This window comes from Phocoena sinus, chromosome 3, assembly GCF_008692025.1.
Source record: "Phocoena sinus isolate mPhoSin1 chromosome 3, mPhoSin1.pri, whole genome shotgun sequence".
Lineage (NCBI taxonomy): Eukaryota > Metazoa > Chordata > Mammalia > Artiodactyla > Phocoenidae > Phocoena > Phocoena sinus.
In genome coordinates this window covers 108,899,327-108,915,600 of record NC_045765.1, presented here as the reverse complement: position 1 = coordinate 108,915,600, position 16,274 = coordinate 108,899,327, and the positions used below count along the sequence as shown (strand labels likewise).

At 39.2% G+C, this 16,274-nt stretch overlaps 1 protein-coding gene across 2 annotated transcripts in view; it reads left to right on the top strand.

The window, feature by feature from the left end:
• Window positions 1-16,274, top strand: part of RASGRF2 (Ras protein specific guanine nucleotide releasing factor 2) — a 240,941-nt gene that overhangs the window by 77,796 nt on the left and 146,871 nt on the right. For both annotated transcript variants that reach the window (XM_032628373.1, XM_032628372.1), the window contains exons 3-5: window positions 6,471-6,618; window positions 8,843-8,932; window positions 13,061-13,314. In XM_032628373.1, the coding sequence (XP_032484264.1) occupies window positions 6,471-6,618; window positions 8,843-8,932; window positions 13,061-13,314 (492 nt within the window). The remainder of the gene's footprint in view (window positions 1-6,470; window positions 6,619-8,842; window positions 8,933-13,060; window positions 13,315-16,274) is intronic.

Below are 16,274 nucleotides of genomic sequence, written 5' to 3'. Positions count from 1 at the left end.
TACTCCACCAGGGCACAGATTTTTTTTTTCCTACTTTGTTTATTCCTGTATCCAGTGCTTTGAACAGTTTCTGGTTACATAACAGTCAATAAATATTGAATGAAAGAATGAATTTCGAGTCACAGAAACTTATAAAGAAGGAAATTAACATCACATAATCCCACCTCACAGAGTAAATAACTGCCATTAGGACTTGTGCGTGTGTGTGTGGGGTCCCACTTAGTATTATAGAGATGGTGGAAAAATACAGAAAAGCACTAAAGAAGTGATTAAAAATGACCCATAATTGCTCCAACCAGAGAAAACTCCTTTTTGTGTTTGGAGTATCTATCTTTCCCTCTTTCTCTCCCCTGCTTCCCAGCCCCTTGTAGCTGTGATATACATAATTTTCTCTCTCTGCAAGTGAACGTGTATGCATGTGCATGCACAAATCATATTTATTTTAATCTGGGGTTTTTGTTATTGTTGTTGTTCATTTATTAGTAAGTCTTGGGTATGTTCCATTATGTTCACTATTCTTTAAAATATGATTTTAAATGGCTTGTATCATTCCATTGTGTAGACGTACTACTGCTTTTTTAATCACTTCCACATTATATACACATATAATTAGATTGTTTCCATTTTCGTATATTTATTTTAATGAATGAACATCTTGTTTCTTTGTACATTGTTTGCAAGTCTTTATTTTTCTTGGGTTAGATTATTAGAAGTGAAATTACTGTGACCAAGGATATGTATGACCTTTTTAACCTATCCTGACACATATTGTGACATTGTCTTCTGGAATGGCTCACTCCAGTGGAGAGTACCCATTTTACCGTGTCTTTACTGGCACCGAGTAGCACTGTTTTCTAAAACTCTTGATAAATTTGATAAACAATTTTTACTACATTGATTAAGTAGGATTTTTTCCTGTACTTATTAGTCATTCATATATTATATTCTATAAAGTCCTTTTGTCTATTTCTTGACTCAGTAATTTTAGGCAGTATTATTGGCACCCTGCTATAAAGATGAAGAATTTAACACTCTTTCAATATCTCTTACCTCTCCTCCCTCTGTCCCCTCTGTTTTTGTTACTTACTTACTTTTGGCTCTTACAATGGTTGACTTTTTATCTTAAAATAATATCATTAAACCTCTATTAATTTATCAACTTTGGGCAGTATGTATTGACTCTCTGCTATGAGGTACATAAATTAAGGCATTTAATGTGTTTTTATTGTTCTTTTCTCTTTTCTAACCCTGAGGTTTTATTACTTTCACTATTATTTATTCTCTGTTTATAAACTTTTAAACATTTACCTTCTGTTCTCTAAATTTAATTAAGCCTCTGTTGATTCTGAAAATTAAAAAACAGTGAGGGGTATTTACATCATGGTTTTACAAATATTATGTACCAGCTATCACGGCTGATGTTTGATTCCACAGAGAATGAAATATAATCATATGCAATTGTATATTTGCTCCTTGAAGGAGCATCTTGCATGCATTTACTTCTGGTTTCTTTCTAGTGTCCTTTACTTCATCAAAGGTTTGTATTCTTGCATTCCATGTCATATTTTGCCTTTGTTTTCTGTTTTGTTTGGTTGGAAAACCTCATAATTTTTCTCCTGTAGTAAGCGTGGTCGTTACTAAAGCGTGGTCTTTCTATCTTGAACTGGCACTTGATTGATTGACTTGTTGCCTGGCTGTAGGAATTTAGGTTCAAAATAATCTTCCTTCAATTCTCTATTGTGATCTAGCATCCGAGGTTACTGATGAGAAGTGTATCATCTTGATACTCGCTGCTTTCTTTAGCTAACCTGTGGTTTCTCTTTGGAAGCTTTTATGCATTTTCTCTATCCTTAGAGATCTGATGTTTTACTAGGGTTTGTCAGGGTGTTAAATTTTTTTCATTTATTCTCTCTGGCATTTGGATTAGCCTTTCTTTTTTTTTAAACATCTTTATTGAAGTATAATTGCTTTACAATAGTGTGTTAGTTTCTGCTTTATAACAAAGTGAATCAGTTATACATATATCCCCATATCTCTTGCCTCTTGTGTCTCCCTCCCTCCCACCCTCCCTGTCCCACCCCTCTAGGTGGTCACAAAGCACTGAGCTGATCTAGGATTAGCCTTTCTATTTAAACTGTACCCTATACAGTTTGAGGAAGTCTTCTTTGATTTCTTGATTATTTCTTCCCCATCACAGTCTCTGTTCTTGTTTTTGTTTTTTTCTTTCTGGAACTTCCATAAGATAGTTTTTAGACCTCTTGGATCTGTACTCCATGCTGCTCAGTTGTCTTTCTTATTTCTTATCTCTTTGTATTTTTGTTCAGTGTTCTTTTTCTCTGCAACCACCCAGCTTAGTTTTCAGCCATTGGTTAACACATTCATTGACCTGTAAAATTTTAATAATTGTTTTTGTTTCCAAGAACTCTTCCTGTTATCTGATTACTTCTTTTCCATGGCAGCACCTTTGTGCCTTGTGGCTCTACTATCCTTCTGTATCTCTCTGAAGATAATAAACCTCTGTTACCTGAATTAGCCTTGTTTCTCTAGTATCTTTTCTGTTTGTTCATTTCAGGCTGTATTTATTAACTCTTGCTGCTTGACAATTTACTCCACAATTCCTAAAACAATAAACAATTTATTGTTCCCCACAGTGTCTGTGGGTTGGGAATCCAGGCACGAGTTAGCTGGGTGCCTCTGCCCTAAGGTCGCAAGCCAACAGTCAAGGTGTCGTCCAGGTCTGCAGTCTCATCTGAAGGCTCAGAAGGGAAAGGATCCGCTTCCAAGTTCGCTCACGTAATTGTTGGCTAGATTCACTTCCTTACCAGTTGTTGCACTGAAACCTCAGTTTCTCATCACCTGTTAGCCGAGGGCCTCTCTCAGTTTCCATCTATGTGGGCCTCTCTGTGCAGCATCTCACAACATGGCACTGGCTTCCAGCACAAACCAGCAACACAGCAAGAGAAGGCCAGTAAGATGGAATCCAGAGTCTCCTTGTAAACTGATCTTGAAGTGCCATCCCATCACTTTTGCCATATTCTGTTCCTTAGAAGTAAGTCATTTAGGTCCAGCTCACACTCAAGAGGAAGGGGTTCCATAAGAACATGAATACCAGAAGGCAGGGACCACTAGGGGTCATCTTACATGCTGCCTACTACTTTCTCTTTGGTATTGATTTTCTCAAGTGTCTAGTGATCTTTGTTTATAAATGAAGGATCTTGAGGGTTATTACAGGTAGCTGGCCCGGGTTGACATTGTGACTGTGAATGTAGGGCCCCTGCCACTTGTGTAGGCTTCCTTTTCAGGTATGTGGGCAGACAGCAGGAAGGTTGGCTGGGACTCCCCTTTGTATGATTCTCTTCCCTGTAGTGTGCATGGGTGGACCCTGTGACTTGCTATCAGCTACTAGAATATAGCAAACAGGACGGGATAGTCACTCCCTTGATTTGGTTACATTCTATGGCAAAGGAAAAGGGGTTTTGCAGATGTAATTATGGTCCTGAATCAGTTGACTTTTTTAGTTAATTAAAAAGGAGATTTTCCTGCGTGGGCCTGACTTAATCAAATGTAAGAGGGATGGAGGCCCTCCCTGAGGTCAGAGATGCTCTCCTGCTCGCCTTGAAGAAGCAAACTGCATGTGTTGGATAGCTGCAAGAAAATTACTTTTTCCAACAGCCTGAATGAACATGGGTGTGGGTTCTTTCTCATTCAGGCCTCCAGAACAGAATGCACCTGGGCTGACCCCTTGATTGCAGCCTTATGAGACTCTGAGCTGAGGGTTCAGCTAAACTGACCCATGGAAACTGTGAGATAATACATATGTGTTGTTGAAACCACTAAGTTTGTGGTAATTTGTTACACAATAAAAAATTCATACAGTGTATTTCACTTCTAGGCCTCTTCAGTGCCTTTCCTTTTTTGGTTCTCTCTTCTGTCTACAGTGGATGTGTGGTGTAAAGCCAAGCTGTGTTCTCTCTGAGTCTAGCCTCCCCATGAGGAGCCTTCTTCAGGAAGGTGGCCCCCTTTCTACAGAGAGCAGGTCTTGGGCTGTGACTTGAGGGCATGTCATTCCTGCCAGTTGTGCTTTTTATTTCTTTATCTTGGAGAATGGGAAGAGGAGGAACCTAACTTCTAGATGTTCTGAAGTCACTTTTTAATGAAAGACCCTGATGATCGTTCCCTTGCCCCCTCCCGTCCTTTGTATTTGTTCATTCTTGCTTGGAGCATCTCTGGCCATTCTTGGTGGGAACCATGCTTTTGCAAGGGGTCTGCATGTGTGGTTTCCTTGCTCTACTTTTCCCACCACGCTGATTCTACTTGGTTTTTCTCTTTATGGAATTTCATAAAACTTATGGTCTGTTGACAGCATATTTTCCTGTTTTATAATGCTGTTATGGTTTCATTCTTTAAACAGAAAACAATTTTCCTAGCATTTCAGTGGGATCTTGGAAGTGAAGGGAGGCAGATATCGGTGATGAGTCTGCATGAATTCAGCTGCACATCCTGGTCTGGATTTTTCTTTTTCTAGGAGAAAATAAAATACTCGTTTGCTACCTAACACTGATCTAACATATTTGTAAGAAATTTGGCATGTTTCTAATAAAATTGATGAGAAAGGGCAGAATTTTCATTATATTAACTAATTTTCTCATGCTCTGTTATTACTTTCTCCTTTGAAAGTACCCCAAAGCATATTTCTGTGAAGACTGTGCCCTTTTTTTCTTCTTTCCCCCTCTTCCCACTTACACTTACACAGCCTTTCTTTCTACTCTCTCAGGGTAATTTCTTAGAACAAGTGAATTAAAAATATTGCTGACACTATGTATTTTTTTTCTAACACTAATGGCACACGTGATGTAAGTGCTGAGAATGTGAGATAATTGAACTAAAATTGTGATTTTGGAACTGTCTTAAGACTCTTTCAGTTCCAAGTAACACAAAGATATTTCAAACTAGTTTAGCTTAAAAAGAGAAATTATTAGGTGGAAACTGCAATAGTATCTCACCAAACCCAAGGGGAAAATTATATTCAGATATCATGAGGGTCTGGAACCAAAAACTAGAAGCCAACAGGAACCCAGGAAGTTATTACCTTTCTATCTCTCTTGTCTCTGTTTTTCTGAACATCTGCTTATTCTTTTCTCTCTCAGCAGACTTACTTTGCTTTGGCATGGGTGTGGCCAAATATAGCTAACCAACAGTAGTAACCTCAGCTTCCAAGTTCATATCATCTCAGTTCAAGCAAATAAGTCAGAGGCACAATCCGAGATTCCAAGGAGAAAGAATCCAGTTTGTTTAGCTTGGGCCAGTTATCTTTTTTTAGACCAGTGAAGTGTGGTCATGAGGGCAGATTTTGTGTTATAAACATGGCTGCCACAGCCCAAGTTCTCAAAGAAGAGGTAAGTGGGTAGAAGATATCTCAAGTGGGCAGATATCTCAAAACATGTCTGTTGTAATATTCTTCTTTATATCCAGTGTGCTGTTTCTCATTAGAGAGACAGTTTAGCTTGTGGTTAAGAACATGGGCTTAGGGTCAGACAGACCTCGATTTGAATCCCAGCCCTACCACCTACTAGCTGTGTGACCTCTGTGAGGGTCAGATTCTTTCTCTGTACAATTGGGGTGATAAAGCCTATCTCTTGGAGTTGCTGGGAGAATGAGAATATATGTGGTACATCCTACACAATAAATAGTTATCATTATTTATTACTATTATCATAGCATTTGGGAAAGATTATGTGAATGGAGGAACATACATTTTGCTACCCTGAATAGTGCAAGAAGATCTGGAAGCAAAAATCTAGGTGCCACAGAGATCAATAAAAAACTCTAAGAGAGAACTTTGACTTTTTCACACTTGGCCAAAGAAGTATACACAAGTTAGGCTGATGATTTTAGGGCCCAATAATCTACTTATTTTTAGAATGAAATTTTTGCCTCTGTTGGTTTTGGAAAGAGAGAAGTCAATGGTCTCATACTTCTAAAGAGAGCCAGGCTGGGCTGGTGGTCACTGGTACAGTCCTCATCGTTCTTCCCAGCCAGTGCCTGTTCTGACGGTCCTTGCATTCATTCTGCTCGGTAGCAGGTCTGTTCTGATTGGCTAGTGCCTTACCCAGTAAAAGAGTTTCAATATGTGCCATCAATTCAAAGACTTCAGTGTTTGTTAAAGGAGATCCACTATTTTCTTTATAAAGCAATAGATTTTCTTTGCATCTTTCTCATTTATATGACAAAGTTGTGGGTCGCAGCCATCGTTAAATGAACTCTTCTAGAGGTTATATAAGATGATGATGATTCAAATTCTGTATAGCTAAAGGGTGCCAAATGTAAGCCAAACATTAATGTTTACATGAAGTAGAGATGGCTAACAAACTATGTTTATGGCTTCTTTTTAAATAAATGTAATATATGCTGTTCTGTGTGAAACTGTAGTAGAACAATATCTCAGTGACTAACTGTAAATTTCTCTTAAGTTATGCAGACATTTTGATTGAGAGGGAAGTGTTAATGCAGAAGTACATTCATCTAGTTCAGATCGTAGAGACAGAAAAAATTGCAGCTAACCAACTCCGACACCAACTTGAAGATCAAGATACAGAAATCGAAAGGCTTAAATCAGAGGTATTTCCCAGTTGATAGATTCCTCCTCATTGTTTCATGTTTCTTGTCATCTCCTCATGATTACTTAAGCCCTATCAGGGCAAAATTTTGATCCCAAGTTTAGTTCCTCTGCCGTCAACACATGCATGAGAAGTGAATGTATTGTCTACGTTAGGATGAGGTAAATACGCTACAGTAAAATATCAGGATAAAGTGCTACTTTTAAATTATTTGTGCTCCTGATGGCCTTCATTTGCTTGACTATTCAAGAATTGACTGTAATATTTAACTGTTTTTCAGATTGACTCATGGTAATGATAATTGTGAGTCTGTCATGGATTGAATTAAAGTCCAGATGACAACTAAGGCAGGTCCAAACGTGAATTCAGAAAGTCTTGACTTTTTCTCAAGCTCAGGAGTCCAACCTTCTCCCCTCTAGAATTTTGAAAAACTCGTTAAAGTATAAGACATAATTCTAGGGTGCATTTTTCCCCGGAAGTTGGAATTCACTTCCAGCCCCGCTCCAAGTTTAAAAACTCCTCAGGCTCTGCACCCCCAGGTAGTGAGATTGACTCCATTGAGAGCAGAAGGTGATCGTGGAGCCAGCAGCCATGGTGGTGTGTCTGGGTCCTCCATTGTCTCCGTCTGTATACAGAAACCTGAGTATACCTTCCCTTGTTGTCCTGTCATTCCCTGTGGGAAGTGATCAATATCTGAAGAATTGAAGAGGAATGTAGCAAGTGAGGTTTTTCTACTCTTTTTGACCAGTGGTGCAGTAGTGTCTTCTTAGCTCCAAAGAAAAGAATAGGACAGAATGAAACCTACTACTACTAACTGTATCCTTGTTGACAGAAACAATGCAGCTCCTCAGCCTTGGTAACTTCTTGTCATTTTTCTGTCATTCAGCATTTTCTTCTCCATTTCCTCACGTCTTCTTCTAAGACATACTATGCAAATCCTGGGAGGGTTTTCACCTCCTGCCGCCTGTGTACATCACCTCCAGCACATAGCGCATGGGTATAAGCTGATTCCTACTGGGATATGATTGCCTCTCGGATGATGATAAGTTGCAGACTGTTCACCGTATCATTAGTGCTGTTAACTTCCCGATCCAACCCTGAAATCTGAGATAGTGAAAACAGCAACAGAAAACTTAACAAACCTGCATCTTAAAAGACTGTATCAGGCACTGTAATTTAAAACAAAATTATTGTGTTCTGTCTTTGCCACAGTTAGCTGGAGGAGATGCTTGTCTGCTAAGTGAAAGAGGTTGGCATTTACTCCATGAGAGGAACTCAGCACCAAGCGATGTTCCCCAATATTTATTTGTGCTTCTCTGTCTTCACTCTGTTCTAGTTTAGTCTGAATATATATTGCAGCTACAAACTGTCAGTAGCAGGTATGTCTTGTGTGGTAGATTGACAGGAACCATAACTTACTTCCTACTCCTTTTATTTTCCCACTTCCCTGCCGGGGCAAAATGTAAAGACAGGGCAGAGGGGGCAATTATAACCCCAGTGTTTTAAGTGTTTGCTTGTTAGTAAATCTGAGTAGGTCCTTAAGTTTGCAAGAGCCTGCAATTGAGTGATAGCCCAGGGAATTTCATTACTAAGCGTAGTTCAGAGGCTACCTGGTTTTGAGTCCCCCTTCGTAGGTCACAGAACTGAGCTGGGTCTTTAAAGAGATCCCACGTTGTTTCAGTTCTTTTTGCCTTTTGGTCTTTTCTTGGCTGGCTTGGACCAACCCCTGGGCTCTGAAGTCCTTTTGCAGTTACCATTTTCCCAAGGAGATCTGTGAGTGCTATACTGTGTGTACTTGGAAGGCCACAGGCTGATTATAGGAAGCAAGAGCTTTGAGCTGAGTGTCACTGCATTTGGAGATCACAGGGCATTACAGGAAGCTGTGTTTGGTGAGATGATTGACATGTCACTGAGATGCTGAGAAGACCTTGGTCTGGTCATCACTGACAGTCAGGGCCCAGTTTTGGACTAACATTTCTCTAAACCAGATCCCAGTTCACACTTTCCACAGTCACTTCTTGTAAGCACTTTTGTTAGTAGCATAGCAAAACAAGCTTGAGGTGAAGTTCAGGCTTCCCCTGCCTCAGCACCGAAGGAAGACAAGGTGCATAAAAAGTGAACATTTCCTGAGAATAAGCTACCTTGTTGTAGGCATAACTTCCTATGATTTATGGCTATAGTCTAGTATTTCCTAAATCATGAAATGGACCAATTTTGTGTTATAGATTATCGCTCTTAATAAAACCAAGGAACGAATGCGACCTTACCAAAGCAATCAAGAAGATGAGGATCCAGACATCAAGAAGATTAAAAAGGTAGGATGCTGGGGGTTTCCAGCTTTGGGAGAGCATGGTGACCAGTGGTCTTTCTGTAGTGATGTCTTTGCCACCCTGACTGTGAGCTGGGAACAATCTTGGTATTTATCTTCTGATGGCTCCCAGACTTGCCCTTCAGAGTGATCACACATGGTTACTTCTCTGGAAAAGTTTCAACCTGAGATTTCTTTCCAGTTCTGGGAATCCACTTGTAGATTCTGTGAGAAGGATGCCAAAGCCAGACATGAAGCCAGACAGTAGTGTTCTCCAGTTGGGTTATTTAAGTGCCGCTGAACCTTCTGATTTTGTGCTGCTTTTATATTTGGGGGGAGGAGTTTTTTTTTTTTTTTTTTTGCGGTACGAGGGCCTCTCACTGTTGTTGGCCTCTCCCGTTGCGGAGCACAGGCTCTGGACTGTGCGCAGGCTCAGCGGCCATGGCTCACATGCCCAGCCGCTCCGTGGCATGGGGGATCTTCCCGGACCGGTGCACGAACCCGTGTCCCCTGCATAGGCAGGCGGACTCTCAACCACTGCGCCACCAGGGAAGCCCAGGGGGAGGAGTTTTTAAATTGCATTTCAAAAACATTTCTTTTAGCTTTAGTCTTCAGTGCTTATTTAGAGAATTTTTTGTTTTGTTTTGTTTTGAACGTGTGAGGAGATTGAATCAATACATCTGCTCAGGTTTCTGGTTTATTGTTTCTTTCTTGTTTAACATCCACATAATCAGCAGCTCTTTTCACCTTATTGTCATTTACAACTGTACAACTTTTGCAATTAACGAGACCCTGGCACTCACTCTAGTCTACTTTGATTTATGTCATCTTGATTTTGAGTTCCATAATCTTAATTGTCCTGGATAAAAGCACTTACTCAGCTTTAACATTATGTGAAAAGCTTCACAGTTAAAGAACTTTATTTCTTCTAAATTTTTTCTTATTCCTATTTTCTCATGCTAAGTAATTATTCCCCTTCAGTTGCAATAAAGCTTTAAATATTGCTCAGAATTTGAAATAGAAATGCTCCTTAGGGCTAAGTTGCACTGTTTTCAGTTTTCAAGAAATAACAAAGTAAAATAACAACATTCCTCTCTTAGAATTTAAAAATTTTTTAATTGAATTTGCTTTATTTTATTGTTACAAGATGAATGCTTATGCAGCTGCATATAAACAAAGGTATCAGTAAAATAACAATTGTAGTAAAGTCCTGTTGTAGAAACTGATAGTAAGTAAGCCAGCTTTTGCTCAGCAGGTAATAAATGCCCAAGTAAATAGAAAGGTTTTATTTAACACAAAACTCAGTTAAGTTGATTTTTGAAAATACTTCTGTTAAATGGAGGAATAATGATAAAATACACAATTTTTATAGTTTCTATCTTCCTATTTCTTAATAGAAATAATTTTTTTTAAACCTCATTTTTGAACTTGTTAAATAGGTTTTGAATTTAACTCCATGGTCCATTGTGTCCCCAGTCAAACTAATGTCTGTGTGGAAAGAGATGTTTACAAATGACTTAGTTCCTCTATTCTGATCTTGATAAATATCAACATAATTTTTTAACTTCAGGAGACCAAAAATTGAAATTGGTTCACAGAAATTTCCCATTAGATTTCTCCAAATAATATGCATATAATTTCCTCCACATAATTCTACTAAGATGTGTTTAATTTTTATTGTTTGAGGTATGGCAACTGTATGAATGCCTGTTATACAAATTGATAGTATGCTGACATCAGTTGGTAAATGAGAGAATTTTAAATATTGCAAAAGAAGAATAGTTGTTTAAGTGCATGATAATTTAGACCATATGGGTGAAATAGTGTGAAAAAATAAAAAGTATAAGAATGTGTTGAAAAGAAAACAATGATACTAAAAAATATATTTGGTAGTAATTTAATGCTTTTAATTATATATGAATTTGCAACCTGCTTTGTTGCTGAATCTGCCACTTAGATATAACAAATCCTAATAAATTATCATATAATTTTTTTAATATTTAGAAAGGACTTCAGATATTTTGGTCAGTTATTTTATAGATAAGGAAATGGAGCCCAGAGTTCAAGTTCACCCAGCAGGTTAGTAGCAGAGCCTTTGGGTTAAGGATTATGACATATACCTATCTGCTTAGCACCCAGCGTTTACTTGGGCATTTAAAAGACACTCAGTAAATGTTCGTTAGCTGAAATGCAAAGGCCAGTGCACTTTGTCCAATTTGCCTGTTATTTTTCAAATCATATCTAGGGAATTCAGATCAATTTTAGAGCCTTTCATGTTCCTACAAAATTGATCTTTCATGTTCCTACAAAATTGATCTTAAGCCTTATTTCTTGTTTTTGTTTTTCCACAAAATAACACCATTGTAAATTGTTAACATGTGTTTTGCCCATGTGGCTGGAAAAGAGAGTCCTTATAGTTAACAAAAGGCAGATATAGGAAGGCCAAGTCATTCCTGTGTGACTAACCACACAGGAAAGCTGCAACTAGACTTGGCCTTCAGGTTTATTCATCTGTATAAAGAAGGGGTCTTATGAACTGATCTCTAACACATATATATATATGTATATCTATCTATCTATCTATCTATATATATATATATATATACGTGTGTCTTTTTTTTTTTTTTTGCGGTATACGGGCCTCTCACTGTTGTGGCCTCTCCTCCGTTGTGGAGCACAGGCTCCAGACACGCAGGCTCAGCGGCCATGGCTCATGGGCCTAGCTGCTCTGTGGCACGTGGGATCTTCCCGGACCGGGGCATGAACCCGTGTCCCCTGCATCAGCAGGCGGACTCTCAACCACTGCGCCACCAGGGAAGCACTCTAACACTTATTTTTTAAGCTTAATTTAAAAAAAAACTCAGCCATAACCAAAAATCAAACCCGATTTAAGAATAAGCAAAGGATTTGAATAGACATTTCTCTAAAGATGATAGACATTTCTCTCAAAGGTGATTCTTTAGAGAAATCATTAACACATGAAAAGATGACGAGCATCACTAAGCATCAGAGAAATACAAGTCAAAACTACAGTGCAATATCACCTCACACCCACTTGGATGGCTACTATCAAAAAAATCTCCCAAAATAACAAGTACTGATGAGGATACAGAGAAATTGGAATCCTTTTGCACTGTCGGTGAGATTGTAAAGTGGTTCAGCTGCTATGGAAAACAGTATGGTGGTTTCTCAAAAAATTAAAAATAAAACTGCCATATGATCCAGCAATCCCATTTCTGGGTATATATCCAAAAGAATCGAAAGCAGGATCTTGAAGAGATATTTGCACTCCTGTGTTTATTGCAGCGCTATTCACAATAGCCAAGAAGTGGAAGCAACCCAAATGTTCATCAGCAGATAAACAGGTAAACAAAATGTTGTACATATATACTACGGAATATTATTCAGCCTTAAAAAGGAGGGAAATCCTGACGCATGCTACAACGTGGATGAACCTTAAGGACATTATGCTAAGTGAAATAAGCCAGCCACAAAAAGACAGATACTGTATGATTCCACTTATATGAGTACCTAAAGTAATTAAATTCATAAAAACGGAAAGTAGAATGGTGGTTGCCAGGGGCTGAAGGAAGGGGGAAATGGAGAGTTGTTGTTTAATTAGTTATAGAGCTTGAGTTTTGCAAGATGAAAATGTTCCAGAGATCTGTTTCTACAACAATGTGAATATACGTACCACTACTGACCTATACATTTAAAAATTATTAAGATAGTAAACTTTATGTGTGTTTTTTTTACCACAATTAAAAAAATTTTTAATATCTGGTTTTATGTTGTTAAAGAGTAAACCTCTAGTTTATTCCTTTCTTGAAATGTTAACAACTAAATATGTGATATTACTAATTTCTGATGTCCTTAGAGGCAGACTTAAACAGCTTAAACAGTGGAAGAAACTTGTGAAGCTGAGAAAAATATTATTTTAAAATCATCTTTTTTCTGCTATCTGGTCCAAAGCCTGACATTATTTATTCTGGTGGTGGGCTCCCCAGTGCACCAATGCAGGAGCAGGGTGTGTGTGGCACAGGGTGGGCACCCCACTGACTGGCTTAAGAAAGCCGTCTCACACTGCCCTGAGATTCTTGTTTTGTTTTTTTGTTTTGTTGTTGTTGTTCTGTAGGTTCAGAGCTTCATGCGAGGATGGTTATGTAGAAGGAAATGGAAGACCATTGTGCAGGATTACATTTGTTCCCCTCATGCTGAAAGTATGAGGAAGAGAAACCAGATTGTGTTCACCATGGTTGAGGCCGAGTCGGAGTACGTTCACCAGCTCTACATCCTGGTCAACGGCTTCCTGCGGCCCCTGCGCATGGCAGCCAGCTCCAAGAAGCCCCCCATCAGCCACGATGATGTCAGCAGTATTTTTCTCAACAGGTTTGTCTTGGCACAAATTAAAGAGCTGTGTGAAAAACCTACTTGTGTTTCTTAAAAGAATTTTTACTTTACTTACTTAAAAGAAGAGTTATAAATTCACCTTTATGAGCTTATGATATTGAAAATAAGAAAGCTATCATTGGCGTTTCATTATTACCCCCAATTTTCATATCTTTTTTTTTTTCTTTATTTTTGCGGTACGCCGGCCTCTCATTGTTGTGGCCTCTCCCGTCGCGGGGCACAGGCTCCGGACGCGCAGGCTCAGCAGCCATGGCTCACGGGCCCAGCCGTTCCGCCGCATGTGGGATCTTCCCGGACCGGGGCACGAACCCGTGTCCCCTGCATCGGCAGACGGACCCTCAACCACTGCGCCACCAGGGAAGCCCCCCAGTTTTCATATCTTTATCTTGAATCTTGGCATCTAGTTTTCTCTTTTTCTTCTCTGTTTGACGTATGTTTTCTTGTTATTGAGTTGCGTGCTGGGGAAGATTCTCTCCTTCATAAACTGAGGGAAATGGAGTGATTAACGGGTCTTTACATGTAATCTATACAGAAGTACTTTAGGAAGAACAAAAACTGACACAGGGCCTGAGAATCTCTAGGAAATTTATTTGCTCAGTAAATATTTATAGTGCCTTTACTGCTGAGGATTCATCAGGGAACAAAGCAGAAAGTCCCTGCCTTCATGGAACTTAAATTTTGATGTGGGAATATAGACAATGGATAGTGAATAAGTGTAAGATGCAGTATTTTATATGGTGATGAGTGCTGTGGAAGAAATGAAGAAGGAAAGGGGAGAAGGGAGGAAAGGGACTGCTTGGATATTTTACTTAAAATTTTAGTTATTTATTTGTTTTTGAGTATATCATACATTTACATGGTTCAAAAAATTATTTAACAACGTGAAAACATCAAACAGCAGTTAGAAGTGTCACTCTTAACTCTGTCTCTGCCCACCCCATTTTCCTCACTTGCTATCTGTAACTGTTTTCATTAGTTTTGTTTATATCCTTTCAGTGTTTCTTGATGTAGAGCAATCAAACATGAATACACAGTCTTGTTTCCCCCCTTCTTACACAAAAGGCAAGTACTTTAATATATACCTGCTTTTTTCACTTAACATATCCTGGACATCTTTCCATACTGCTATCTAAAGAGCATTCTATTTTTTAAAAAAATTACTACATGCTATTACATTATGTGAATGTCCCATAGTTTCTCTAGCCAGTCTTTAGGAAGGCCTCAAAGATAAGTCGACATTTGAGCAGAGATTGCAGTTGGTGCTAGCCATGTGGCTACCTGGGGAAGAGTGATGCAAACAGAGGAGACCACCTGTGCAGAGGGCCTGAGGCTGGAGCACGCCAGCCTTGCTTGTTTGAGGAACTGCCAAGGTCAGTGTGGGTGAAGGGGCATGTCAGAGAGATAACAGTAGGACATTGTAAAGATGTTTGCTTTTACTCTAAATGAGATGGGGAGAGATTGGCGGGGTTTTGAGGAGAAAAGTAGTGTGATATGACTTATGTTTTAAAAGTTCACTCTGGGTTCTCTGTTGAGAATAGACTATAGGGAGATCAGTTTCATGGCTATTTCAATAAACCAGGTGAGAGATGACTGTAGTAGGGAGACCTGTTAGGTGGCTATTGCAATAGTCTAAGCAAGAGATGATTGTAATGGAAGTAGTGATAAGTGATTGAATTCTGGGTATATTTTTAATGTAGAGCCAATAAGATTTGTTGGTGAGTTTGATGTGGATTTTGCAGAAAAGTCCGAGGATTTTGACCTGAACAACTAGAAGGATGGAGTTGCTATTTATTAAGTGGGGAAGATTGATATAAGAACAGGTTTAGCGGAAAAGATGCAGAGTTTTTATCTTGACCTGTCAAGTCTGAGATGCTGTTAGCCATTCCAGATGTAGAAATCAAGTGAGCAGGATTGGCCATTAGTCTGGATTTCAGGGCTGGAGGTATAAATTTGGGAGTCTACTAGCATATGGATAGTATTGAAAGCTGTTAGTCTGAATGAGATTACCAAGGAAATAAGCACAAATGAACGAGAGAAGAGGACCAAGGAATGAGCCCTGGGACATGCCAACATTTAGAGGTTAGGAATAGGAAGAGCCATCAAACGAGAATGAAGAGGATCAGCTAGGGTTGTAGGATGCAAACCAGGAGCTGGGCTGTCCTGGAAGCCAAGGCAAGAGGGAATGAGCAACTGTGTTAAAAAGGTCAAATAAAATAAGAACTGAGAACTGACTGCGGGGTTAACAACTTGGAGCATATTGGTAACTTTAATGGGGGACCAAAGCCTGATTAGGTGATAATAGGGGAATTGGAATTGGAGAGAATTGGTAGAGAGAACTCTTTCAAGGAGGGTTGCTGTAAAGAGGATCAGAGAAACAGGGTAATACCTGGAAGTAAATGTAAAAATATAAAGGTGTGTGTGTGTGTGTTTAGATGGGATAAAGATGACACCAATAATGAGGGGGGGAATGATGTAGGAAAGAGAGGGCAGAATTGCTGGAGCAGTAAACTTGCATAGGCAGAAGTGGATAGAATGTGGTGAATAAGTCAAGAGATTGGAATTAGGTAGACAGGGAAGGAATAGTACTGGACACATATGCAGGTAGGAAGCAAGGACATCAGGTAACAGTGCTGCTGGAAAGGAAGTGTTAGGGTCAGGGAAGAGAGGAAAAAGTGTAAAATAGTGATCAACGAGCAAAAAACTGAATGGATGGCATGAGGGAAGTGTAATATAACTGCTAGGTAGCGCTAAAAGCCCATATTAGGCTCGTGGTTATGACTTTACAGTGAGTAGCTGTATATTCTTTAGCCACTTTCAGTTGCATGGGTGCAGGTGCAGAGTGGGTGAAGGGTTGGGTTTAACTGGTACTGGTGTTGTGCAAGATTACTATGATGAAGTGAGAAAAGAAGAAGGGAGTTGAAGGTGTATGAAAGGAAGGG